The following is a 12,167-nucleotide window of genomic DNA, read 5'->3' on the forward strand; positions in this document are numbered from 1 at the left end:
CAATAGCTTTGAACTGTCCTTGTATGGAGAAGAGCTGAGTGAAAATTCTTCAGATTTTATTTTTTTGATGTCAACCCCTTAACTGTCACCCCCCTTTTTGAGAATAGTCATGAAAATGCACTATCCAAACTTTAAAGGGCTGTCTTGTTTTAAAGAAGACACTCAGCAGATTATTGCTGAAGTGAAAGCATTTCAAAATATGAAAGTATGAAAAAGTTATGGAAGTTTAAATTCGCTGTAAATGAAAAATACTGTAATAAATATTCTTATTTTATATACAATATGTATTTTACAAAAAAATTTTTACTATAAAATTACTATAAAATCAAAGCCATATGTCCAACCAAGTTGTGTTCCAAATTTGAAGTTGATATCACAAAAATTGAAGTCCCCATGACATTTTATTTAGGCGCTGTACCAAGAATAGCCACCGGGTGTCATCCACATTCCATTGATCCATCAATTTTTTTTATATTTAATGTAATTACATCAGAAGTAACTGTAATTATATTGCAGTCTCTTACTTTACAAGGCAAAAGTAATTAAATTACTGTAATTATTAGGCTATTTATCAATGAGTTACGCCCAACATTGGTTTTGGGGGTTTTTAGGAGTCAGCTTCTTTATTTCTCCATTCTGGTTAAAATCAATTCTGTTAACCACTTCTTCCTAACTCTTTCTCTGTTTTAGTTCATCTTTTTGAACCTTGTTTTTTTTTTTAACCATCCACTAATAGCCTATAACAGTCAAATGGATATGCTGAAGTTTTTTTTCAGTTACACCCTATGTCTAAAGGACTGATCTGTGATTCGGATCTGTCTTGTCATTTGATCTTGGCTGGATTATCGTTTTTCATCAGAGCTCATACAGAATCTGCTCATTTGTTTGTTTATGTCTGCGATGCCTGTCCATCTGATGAACCAACCCGATCTCATGGCAATTCGTATTTTACGAGGTGGCTAAATCGTACAAATTTGTGCGCTCACTCGTACGAATTGGTATATTTTTTGCTAAATCGTACATATTTGACGAGTTGGTCAATTCGTGTGATTTCGTACGAATGACCTAACCTCAAACCCCGCCCCCAAACACCATTACTGCAGTATAGACAAATCGTAGAGTGAGGTCGTACGAATTCGTACGAATTGGATAGCCTATGCCGAGCTGCTCTAGCTTGGCTCCGCCCTCCTACGTACTTCCGCTCAATTTTCATTTTCCTTCAGTACTCCGTCTGGGACTGCGGTATATACTTAGGTTTTCTCCGAACAAATTTTTACAGATCCAATCAGCGAACAGCGGGAGTGGCTGAGAACGATGACGTTGATGTCGTGCGCTAGTTTGAGTTGTAATGGTGGCGGAGAAAGATGCGAGTGAAGCCATTCATTCCTTTGTGGCACTGCTGCCGATTAAACAGAAGTTAAAGCCGGAGCAAGAACAAACTTTGCTGAGTTTTGTTGCCATGATGTTGTGTCCCAGGAAAAGTTTGATTTTCCAGCTCGCTCCGTTAGTGGTGAAGGAGTTGGTAATTGTTTCTCGTGCGGTAGTAAGGTATTGTCATCATTTACAGGGGCTAGTCAGTGATTGCAGTCCTTCTCCCACCACCCGCGTAAAAATCCCCGGCCGAATTACCAACTGTTTTAGACAAACACCAAGGTCGTGTGGTAATTTAATTGCTGTCCGAATCCACATCTCTGAGTTTTCAAGAATATATCACTTCAAAATTCACTGTTTATATCCTTTTTGACCACTGCAGAGCACCGTGCGGTTGCGCTTCGCTGTAATTTGGATGCATTTCTAGACTTGTGTTTCTTTAAATGCTGGCAAGTATTTTCAAGAGCAATATATTTCATCACCGCTCAAAAAATAAAAGGAAGAAAAGCACGTAAACATTTGAATTGGGCCGTTATTTACGGCAGCATTTATTCTTATCATACCAAGCATATGAAATTTTATTTACAGTTTACAATCATGTTATGGACCACGTGAGCAGCGCGTTCCCGATCACAAAACTCTCCCCTCCACCGTGAATAAATCACAATCCGAATGCACGAGGTTTTATCACTGAGGTGGCTGCACTTTTTTTTTTTACTTCCATGTGAGAAATAAAGGCAAACGGTGCATGACATACGCGTGGCGATACGCCAAACGTTAGCGATTGGTTATGGCAGATCCAATAGTTTTCAAACTTCAACAGAGTATCCGCCTTCAAGTAAGTTAACGCTTGTCAATGGAGAGTGGCCAGACTCTCTGTACAAATGTACAAATGACTCATCTGTCACAGAACTTCCACTTGTTCTGGGCTCTGAACTCTTGGTCATATGACCTTAGTAGTAGCTGCCCTCAGCGGGGGTAACCTTGTTTCTTCATTGTGGTATAACCTGTTTCTTGTTTTGTTAACAATGCCTTAATGAAGTTAATGGATTTTGTGTGTAGATATAATGTGAAATGTGTTCAGATTAAAAAAATGAAATGGGTTTTTTTGCATCTTAATTTCTGTACCTGAAATCCACATTATATTTTCCCCACCCTCAATGATGGGATTTTTTTCTTGTTCAAAATTTCTATCCGTTCTCTGTTGTTTGATCAGAAAAACCCACAGCTAATTCATACACGATGATTCATACTGAGAGGAGAGGATAGAGCTCAGCATTACCTCAGAATATAAGAGCTTTGTGGGTTTTTTTTATCCATCTCACGCTCAGAAACACATGCACTGTTTCAAACTCACATGCGGGTGCTTTTACAAACATAGATAAAAACAAGAAATGACAAATTCATTGAGGTGCGTTACATCAAGAACATACATGGAAAATTGTGATACTCATTTTGTGAGTGATATATCACTTTGATATCAGGGAAATATGTAGAGCTGATGTCATTCTGGGGGTGACCTTGACCTCAAACGACTCATTTTTATTAAAAAAGTTTGCTATTTTGTGAACATGACACTTGTATAAGTGTTTAACTATAAAATACTTTGGTAACACTATTTCTATGGTCCACTTTAGACATTCTAACTAAAGGAATGTTGCACCTACATACATGTCAACTAACTCTCATTGGAGTATTAGTAGACTGCCTACTTAAGATCTGCTGCTTAATATATTTTGACGCTCCCCAACAGACATTCTACTGACTATAAGAAACTTTTCAACTACGTCAACTTAATGTTCTAATTATACTTAAGAGTGTCTATTACGGGTGTGGTGCTCAGGAACAGGCAGAAGACGTAGGAGATGCATATACTAACGTGTTTTAATAATAAATAAACCAAAGGCATCATAACGGTGACCAGACAAAGAGTGGGGAACAGGGAAGAACTTAAGTAGCAATCAGAAACGGGATAGTTAACTGAACACAGCTGAAACGAACATAACAAGAGGGCAACTATGGTGACAAATAAGTGGCGGGAAACTGAGACAAAGGAACACGTGACAGGAAGAAAACACAACTTAAAGTCACCACAGACAGATATGTAACAGTTAAGTGGACCATCAAAATAAAGTGTAACCAAAACTTTTTATTTTATATGTACGTTTAAATTGTTGTATTCTTATGTAACTTTTTGTCTGTTTTACGTTTATAAGTGGGAGTTTGGCAGTGGGTGGTTTCATGTAGGTTTGTTGAGGGACAAGCAAGAAGTGGTTGTAAAAATAGGGTGGGCTGGGTCTTTTTTATTAATAATCTTATTCAGCGGAACTTACAAGACATGCATTAGTTTAAAAATACGAGATCGCAATTGTCAATAGATAAGCATACAAATTAAAAAGTTGAAGTATATATAAAAGCATTACCTATAAGTTACTTAGTACAAGTCAACACAGTTTTGTTTTCTTTAAATGCCATGATGACTCAGAATGTCTGCAGAGATTGCACCTAGACGTATTTGTTTTGTATAGATACAGTCTGGGCTACGTGATCAATTCAGAGAGAGATCCTGTGTTTTGACTTACGAAACTGGTATGTTTATGTGAGTGGCTGTTCCGAAGTGTTGTGTCTACTCTACTGTCCCTATTACCTTTTCTGTGTAAATGTGTAAAGGTTTTGAGGATGTTTATAAACATGATCTATTGGTTTGAGTCAGAGCGGTAGGCCCTTTGTAGGTTTTGTGTGTGTGGTAGAATTTAGTAAAAGTGTCTGGTGACATTTTGGCAGGAAACCACAGAAACAATGTCATAAAGTACGAACCTTGCTAGCAAAAGATGCCATTGTAAAACTTTAAAAAACAAATCTTATATTAGTTATTCACCCCAAGTTGTTCCAAACCCAAAGATTTTCTTTTTTTCTGTGGAACACAAAAGGAGAATTTTCATGCAGCTAATGTTCATGGTGACCATGGCTGGCAAGGTCATCTCACTGGAGGGATATATTATCAGTGAAAAAAGGACTTACATTTCAGTGTGTTTCTCACACAAAGCTATTGTGTGGTGTATGGACTAGTTTAATGGTGCCTTTTGTCCTTTTTAGACCTTGCCAGCAATGGTGAGCATGAACTGTCCTTGTATGACAAAGAGTTGCATTCTCAAACATGTTTCATACAGACATGTTTCATACAAGGACAGTTCAAAGTGACATCTCACTGAGACGTGCATAGCTATAGTCCATTCGAACTGTTCTTGTATGGATTGAGCTGATTGAAGATTCTTCAAATGTTCTTTTACTGTGTATTTCTTAAAGGGATAGTTCACTCAAAAGATGAAACATTTGTCATCATTTACTCATCCCCATGTTGTTTCTTTCTAATGCTGAACAAAAAAGTTGACTTTCATAGTATTTTTTCTCTCTGGTTAAAATAATCTTCTTTTGCATTCAACAGAAGAAAGACACTCATACAGGTTTGGAACAACTAAGTAATGACAAAAGTTACATTTTTGGGTGAACTATCCGTTTAAAGCATATTAAACGATAAAGGAAAATTATATTAAATATACCACAATTCCATAATCTGGAATACTTACTTTTTATTTTCAAAATTGTATGATCTTTCATCATTATCACAGCCACTGTAAATGTGTGTGGATAGATGGGAGTGTTACACTGCTCCACATTGACTCTTCCCCCGTAACCAGTTTGTTCCTCTTCTTTTGTTAATATTACCTTATATGAGGAAGTACAGTGGGATTGTGTTCTGGGAGTGTAAACATTTACCATTATACACGTGAAACCTCATTTTCTTATTTCCTCATATTATCAATAATGTCTATTTAAAAAGTCACTTTCAATAACGGCATTTCCTGTAAAATAGATTTTGTGCTCTGCACAGTGAAAACAGTTTTTGGTGATTCAGGGTGCATTCACACTTGTCGTGTTTGGTTCGATTAAAACGAACCCTGGTGCGATTGCTTGGTTAGTGCGGTTCATTTGAACATATGTGAACGCTGCCATCCGAACCCTGGTGCGCACCAAACAAGCGGACCGAGACCGCTAAAAAGATGGGTCTCGGTCCGCTTCCAAACGAACACTGGTGCGGTTCGATTGATATGAACGTAAGGGTGCGTTCACACTTGTAGTTCGGTTCGTTTGGTCCGGACAAAAAAACAAAAACAAAACATATAGTCCATTTTTAACAGCGAACCTACAGTTACCAAACCAAAGGCATAGGGAAACAGTCACAACCTGATTGGTCGGCTTTTATGACGTATATTTTGCGATGGAGCTTGCTTACCGAACATTCAAAATAATGCTGTGTGCTGGATTAAACGCGATCATTTTATGCATGTACATATGGTTTTATTTTTACCAGCTGAGAACTTACAAAGAGCTCATAAAATGCTCAAAACATTCAAAACAGCACCAGGATTTCCTCCGTTGTACGCAGAAACGAAGATCTGCATATGTTGATGAGGCATTTTACCTCCTCGTTGCTCCTCGTTGCTCCACGAATCTCGCTGCTTCTCCCGCTAGAAGTGAATCTCAGTTTTACTGATCCATAGCGTGTGATTGGCTGTTCACTACTAATGTCACAGCTAAACTCCTAAACTCAGGATCAAAGCCTGAGTTGACAGAGAAAGCTGATGATCAGCATCATGGGACCAACAAAGCCTGAATAGATTGGTTTGGTTTTGTCAACTCGAAACTAATCCTGTAACCCTGAGTTTGTTAAACTACCATCATGGTACAGGCCCCAGGACTATATGTTTTGTTTTTGTTTTTGGTCCGGACCAAACGAACCGAACTACAAGTGTGAAAGCACCCTCAGACAGAAAATCTGCCCTTAAATAGGGTATTTAAACATGACTTAAACATGAGCAGCATGCGTGTCATATTGTTTGGCAAAGGTAATCACACAGTGAGCTGTCAGCTTCTCCTAAGCAAAACTTTGATTGGACATTTTCTGAAATTTTCTTTACTTTAAAATGAAAATTCTGTCATCATTTACTCACCCTCAAGTGGTTCCAAACTGGTATGCATTTATTTATTCTGCTGAATGCAAAAAGAAGATATTTTGAAGAATATAGGTAACCAAACAGTGGGGACTCATTGACGTCCATAGTATGGAGGGGGGAAAAAATACTATGAAAGTCAATGGGGCCCATCAACTGTTCGGCTACCGACATACTTCAAATATCTTATGTTCAGCAGAAGAAAGACGTTCATACAGGTTTGGAACAACTTGAGGGTGAGTAAATGAAGACAGAATTTTCATTTTAAATCGCTTTAAGGAAAAGGTGAATGGCACAAAACTCTATCTTATCTCAGCATTGTGGGTTACACTTTTATGTCCTTCCCCTACAACTCTCTACTTCTCCTTTTCCGGCCAACTCTCACACTGGTTTAGTGACATACAAATGTAGCTTCCTTTTCCTACCACAGTATCAGGTCCACTGACTTTCAAAAGGCAGCATTTCGGACACACACACATCGTAATCAGCACTGAGTTCATCATGGCAGCCGAGGTATGTAGTGTTTTGTTGTATGCAGATCTATTGCTGATTCCATACACAGTTGATCAACAGGTGTTCATTTTGAATGTACCAGTTGAAAAAAATATATGTGTGACATCTTATAGGGGAATCTTGTTTCTGGTGGAGTTACATTGCTCCACACTGAATGTGAAGGGAAACACTCGTATGAAGTGAAGGGCTTTTTAAACTATAACAAAGGAATGTTCACAAGGTAAGATTATTTATGATATACAATATATCTATCTATCTATCTATCTATCATCTATCATCTATTATCTATCTATCTCTTTTCAGCAAGGGAGATAAAGTCGTAATGGTAAACAACACAAATGTGGAGGATTTGACTCCAGAGGCATTTGCTGATCTTCTGGTTGATGGATCTCCCTTACTTGTGAGTTTTGCATTTATCCACAGACTACACTCTAAAAAATGCTGGGTTGAAAACAACCCGAGTTGGGCTGAAAATGGACAAACCCAGCAATTTGGTTGTTTTAACCCAGTGAATGGGTTGTTTTAACCCAGTGGTTGGGTTGAATGTTTGCTTAAAACAACCCAATTGCTGGGTTTGTCCATTTTCAACCCAACTTGGGTTGTTTTTAACCCAGCATTTTTTAGAGTGTATGTAACTCATGTTTCTCACTTTTCTGTTTGATCTAACCCATTTAAACGTGACACCGGTAGAGAGAACTGAAACTAAACTTTTCACTGGGGCATTTTTTTGCCTAGTCAGGGAACTCACATTGATCACATGGACTTATGTGTGGGTGTTGAAAAATGTATGTTCCAGAGATTACATCACCATGTTTTTTTTTTGAGGAATTGCTTGAGGAATAAAACTGTACCTGAGCTAGAGCGACTTGATTTTCTTCAACTCTAATAAAATAATCTCTCCTAGACCATACATCATCCGTGCAAAACAAAAACAGAAGAGTGCCAATCTGAGGAGCTCCATGTCAACTCAAAGGAGCCGACAGTCATGAGTTTCAGCCTGATGATGGTAAGAGAATCTAAGCTGGAGGAATTTGGGAGCCAGGAACCGTCACCTTCAGAAGAAGAGTGCAATGACATTGAGGACGACGGTTTCGAGGATGAAAATTTGCTGATTGTCTCCATGGCTGATACGAGCTTCAGTCTGGTTGTTGCTCGAGGCTGTGACCCTGACAACCCTTGCCACGACTGTGGAAAGACGAACTGCCAGTTTAATGAAGTTGTTGTCCTGCCTGCGAAAGCTGAGATTACCTCTAGTAAGCCATTTTTTGTCTCTAAATCTTTTGAATATGTGCAATCAATTGCACAATACACAAATATTAAAAAAAGGTACAGTAGAGGTACAATTTTGTTCCTTGAGGAACAAATCGTATAACTGTACCTTTAAAGGTACACAATTGGTCCTTAGAGTAAAACTATACCCTAATTGTTTTCCTCTACTAAGAGCAGGGGTAGGCATGTGAGGTCCTAAAGAGCCGCTGTCCTGCAGAGTTTGGCTTCAACACTGAAAGACATCTATAGAAGCTCTTATTGAGAATTAACAGAGGTTTGCATGTTTTATTGAAAATGTTTGGTCGCCATTATGGTGAACAGTGTTTCCTTTAGTTGGGCAGTTTGACTCTTGGCTTTCTTCACTTTTTATGTGAGTTAGTGGTTTTTGTTACAGTGTTAACAAAACACATAATCTGTCTAATTCAAAAGAAGCCATAAACAAAAAATGTCTTGAAGAAAAATGTTTGACTAAACTCATCACTGACTAAAAGTGTTAATAAATAATATTCACCAACAATACTTTCTTGCCACAGATCAGACATTCTGAATTTAGATTTTTAAATACATTCTAGGTTTAGACGCACACATATATCAAGAATCAGCATATGAATCTCAACAATTGTGACATACTTAATGCTGCAAATATACTAAGCCAGTAGGGTTGGAGCTAAACTCTGCAGGACATCAGCCGGACCGAACTTGCCTAATCCTGACTTAGAGGTACAAAAACGTACCCTTAAGGGTACCACCACAGTAACGGCCACTTGTACCTTAAAAGGTACAATTTTGTTTTGTTTTTTTTGAGAGTGTATTTTTTTAATTTCTTAAAGGGATAGTTCATCAAAAAAGTTTTTTTTTTTTCATCATTTATTCACCTTCAAGTTGTTCCAAACCGGTATAAATTTCTTTATTGTGCTGTACACAAATTAAGATATTTTAAAATAAATCTGACCAAGCAATTTAATTTAAAATATCTTCATTTGTGTTCCGAGGATGAACAAAAGTCTTACTTGTTTGACATGACAGAATTTAGATTTTTGTGTAAACTAACCCTTTAAGGAAACTAATGCAAAACCAAATGTGACTTTTTGAAAATTGTATAACAATTCTGCCTCCAATTTCACAGGTTCTCAAAGGAATTTGCATCGGATTCGCATTAAAAATAATGTGTATTTGAAGAGTTTACTCAAGGAAAATTACATCACCCCAAATAATCATCAGCTATGTTTGGATAAGACCATGTCAGGTTGGTACCAAATAACGTCAATTCATATGTGATGTTTGAAATTCCTCTTTCCATGACCATTTTTTTTTCTATTAATTTGTTAATTATTATTATTTATTTTTTTAGCAGTCCTTTTAATTTGGGCCCATTTACCAAAATTACACTTATTGTATTTGTTAAATCATGCAGTTATTTGAATTTTGTGTAAGTTGCAATGTACTAGTTGCTGCAGTCTTGCAGCAATATTCTTCATTTTCACTTGCTTCATAAGTATATGTTGAAATATATTTTGCAATGCTTTGGCTTTTTCAGCACCAATCACCATCTACTCTTACAAAGTCACAACAGCGTTTCGCAGTCCAGGTGTTCCTGTTGTGCTGAATTTCTCAAACACAGACAACTTCTTCAGCTGCACCGCAAAGCAAGGTGTAGATTCAAAGATTTTAACAGTTGTGGTAGGTCTTTATTCATTTCTGATGTGTCATGCTATTAGGACATATAATAAAGAAACATTCATATTACATTACAATTATATTTTAGATGTTATATGAATAGCATGTCAGTAATTGTTGGGTGCTCTGTGGTTGAAAAGTAGACAGTATTTGATTTGATGAATTCTTTGATGATGTTATTTATCTGAAATGCAGTTTACAAAAGTTATAAGCAAAGGTTGAACGTTAATTTAACGGGATAGTTCACCAAAAATGAAAAGTTTGTCAACATTTCAAGTTTTTCTAAACCTGTATGAGTTTTTTGGTTTTCTTGAACACAAAAGAAGATATTTTGAAGAATGTGGGAAAGCAAACAGTTTCTGGTCCACATTGACTTCCACAGCATTTTTTCTTCATATTGGGGACCAGCAACTGTTTGGTTACCCATATACTTCATAATATCTTCCTTTGTGTTCAGTATTCAAAATTCAAATAAGGACACAAAAGTACCAAAGAAGTTACATAAACATAGTCAGTAAGACTTTAACCTACTGTTAACCCAAGGTTTTGTGTTGTTTTTCAGCAATATAAAAAAAAAGACCTGACAATGATCTGTGCTGATGACCCAGAGCAATGGTCCCTTGTATTCTACATGTGTTCTACGGCAGACAATCTCCGGCGGTTTGAGTCAGCTCTCCACAGAGGATGGTTTATCTACACAAAAAGTGTAGACACAAGTGAAGTCGACATGAGTCAGTTTGCCTGTGAACTCAGAACAAGTTTTTATATCATAATTCACAAAGGGTCATGTTAGAATTCATGGTCTTGATAGAAACCTAATGATTGTCACAGTGACTAAGAGATTGTGTATGTGTATATGTATATGAATGACATGTGCAAATTACATTTTATAACTGGGAACTGTTCTCAAATGAACTTCAATATATTGGTGATTACAACCTAACCCTAACATAATGAGTTGATCTGATATGTTCTCATATTAGATGAGTTTAAGTGTTAGAGAATGCAGCCTCTTACAAAGAGTGATTTGTCCATTCCATTTTTTTACCTTGTTAGTTGTGTCTCATGAGTGTCAGTTTTTTTATATTCAACTACTTTTAAACTGATATTTTTAAACATATAATTCATATTTATTTGTATCGCTAACTGCTCATAGTTATTTTTTATGCTTAAACATTGGTAATGTTTTTTATTGACAAGAAATCTTTGCAAAACATATTTGTATATTTATAATATCAACTAGTATTGCCTTTAAGCAGTTGCTTTTGCTACATTCATGTATAATTTATCATATTATCGTGTGTTTATGTATCATTTATTTTCTATCAAATTTCAATTAAATACTTTTTTTAATCAAGTTCAGTGTTTCAGTAAAGACGATTCATCCAACAGTTCCAAGGGTAGTTCTATCGTGACAACTCAGTGTTTGACATTGTAATGGGTATGACAATGTATTTGGTCTTGGCGTAATAGATATGCTCTGCTGCTGCTTTTATTGCTGCTGCTGCTGCTGCTGCTGCTGCAGAGCAAGTACGGTACTTGCTTTTGCCAACACGACACACTGCTGTGAGCAAGTAAGACATGCTGCTGCTGTACAATACACTGTAAAAAATTTATAATCTTCCCAACTCAAAATTTTCTAGTGACTGGTCACATCTAAAATTTTCAATTGGCCAAATTGAATTTCTGTGAATTGAATTTTATCCATTGTGGCAACAGTCTGTTAACATGGGCTCAATTAGAAATAATATGTTGAGCCAATGGAAAAATGTAATTTACCAACACTGTAAAAAATGTCAGGCCTCTCCCATTTAAAATTTTCTAGTGACCGATCACATCTAAATTTTTCAATTTGGCCAACTAAAACATTTAGATGTGATCAGTCACTAGAAAATTTTGAATTGGAGAAATGTTTTACAGTGAAACTGTGTGGTTGGTCCAATTAAATATTTTAAATTGTAGTAACAATTGTTTATTTCTCACTGTCCCAAAAGACAAAAATGACTAAAAACATAAATATATTAAGCAAAATACAGAAACAGACAACAGGGTTGACATTTTACCACATACCACTTTATTAACAAGTAAATTCCAACACAGGATATTTGGGTGAAAATACCTTATTTTCAACAAGGAAAAACGTCTCGGTTACGTATGTAACCCTCGTTCCCTGAGGAGGGAACGGAGACGTACGTTAGTGACTAACGAATGGGGGTTTCGCTTAGAAGCCAATCATCTCCGAGAATTCAACAGCACCAAATGGCAGTGCCAATGCCATGGGCATGCGGAATTTGCATGCGTAACTCCGCCCCACCTCGTGGGTAT

At 36.8% G+C, this 12,167-nt stretch overlaps 1 protein-coding gene across 1 annotated transcript; it reads left to right on the forward strand.

Moving 5' to 3' along the window:
• Window positions 1-6,783: 6,783 nt before the first annotated feature.
• On the forward strand, window positions 6,784-11,234 carry il1fma (interleukin-1 family member A). The gene is made up of 7 exons (XM_079844633.1): window positions 6,784-6,896; window positions 7,010-7,116; window positions 7,200-7,296; window positions 7,801-8,149; window positions 9,292-9,411; window positions 9,703-9,845; window positions 10,405-11,234. Exons 1-7 carry the CDS (start codon window positions 6,885-6,887, stop codon window positions 10,633-10,635), a joined length of 1,059 nt encoding a protein of 352 aa, XP_079700759.1. The 5' UTR covers window positions 6,784-6,884; the 3' UTR covers window positions 10,636-11,234.
• Window positions 11,235-12,167: the final 933 nt, after the last annotated feature.

Source organism: Gobio gobio, assembly GCF_949357685.1.
Source record: "Gobio gobio genome assembly, chromosome: 19".
In the NCBI taxonomy this organism is placed as follows: Eukaryota; Metazoa; Chordata; class Actinopteri; order Cypriniformes; family Gobionidae; genus Gobio; species Gobio gobio.

Bases quoted from the DNA above. Each gene is read 5' to 3' on its own strand.
- il1fma (XM_079844633.1), top strand. The intron at 7,117-7,199 runs GTAAGATTATTT...ATCTCTTTTCAG, and splicing joins AACAAAGGAATGTTCACAAG to CAAGGGAGATAAAGTCGTAA. The intron at 8,150-9,291 runs GTAAGCCATTTT...CCAATTTCACAG, and splicing joins GAAAGCTGAGATTACCTCTA to GTTCTCAAAGGAATTTGCAT.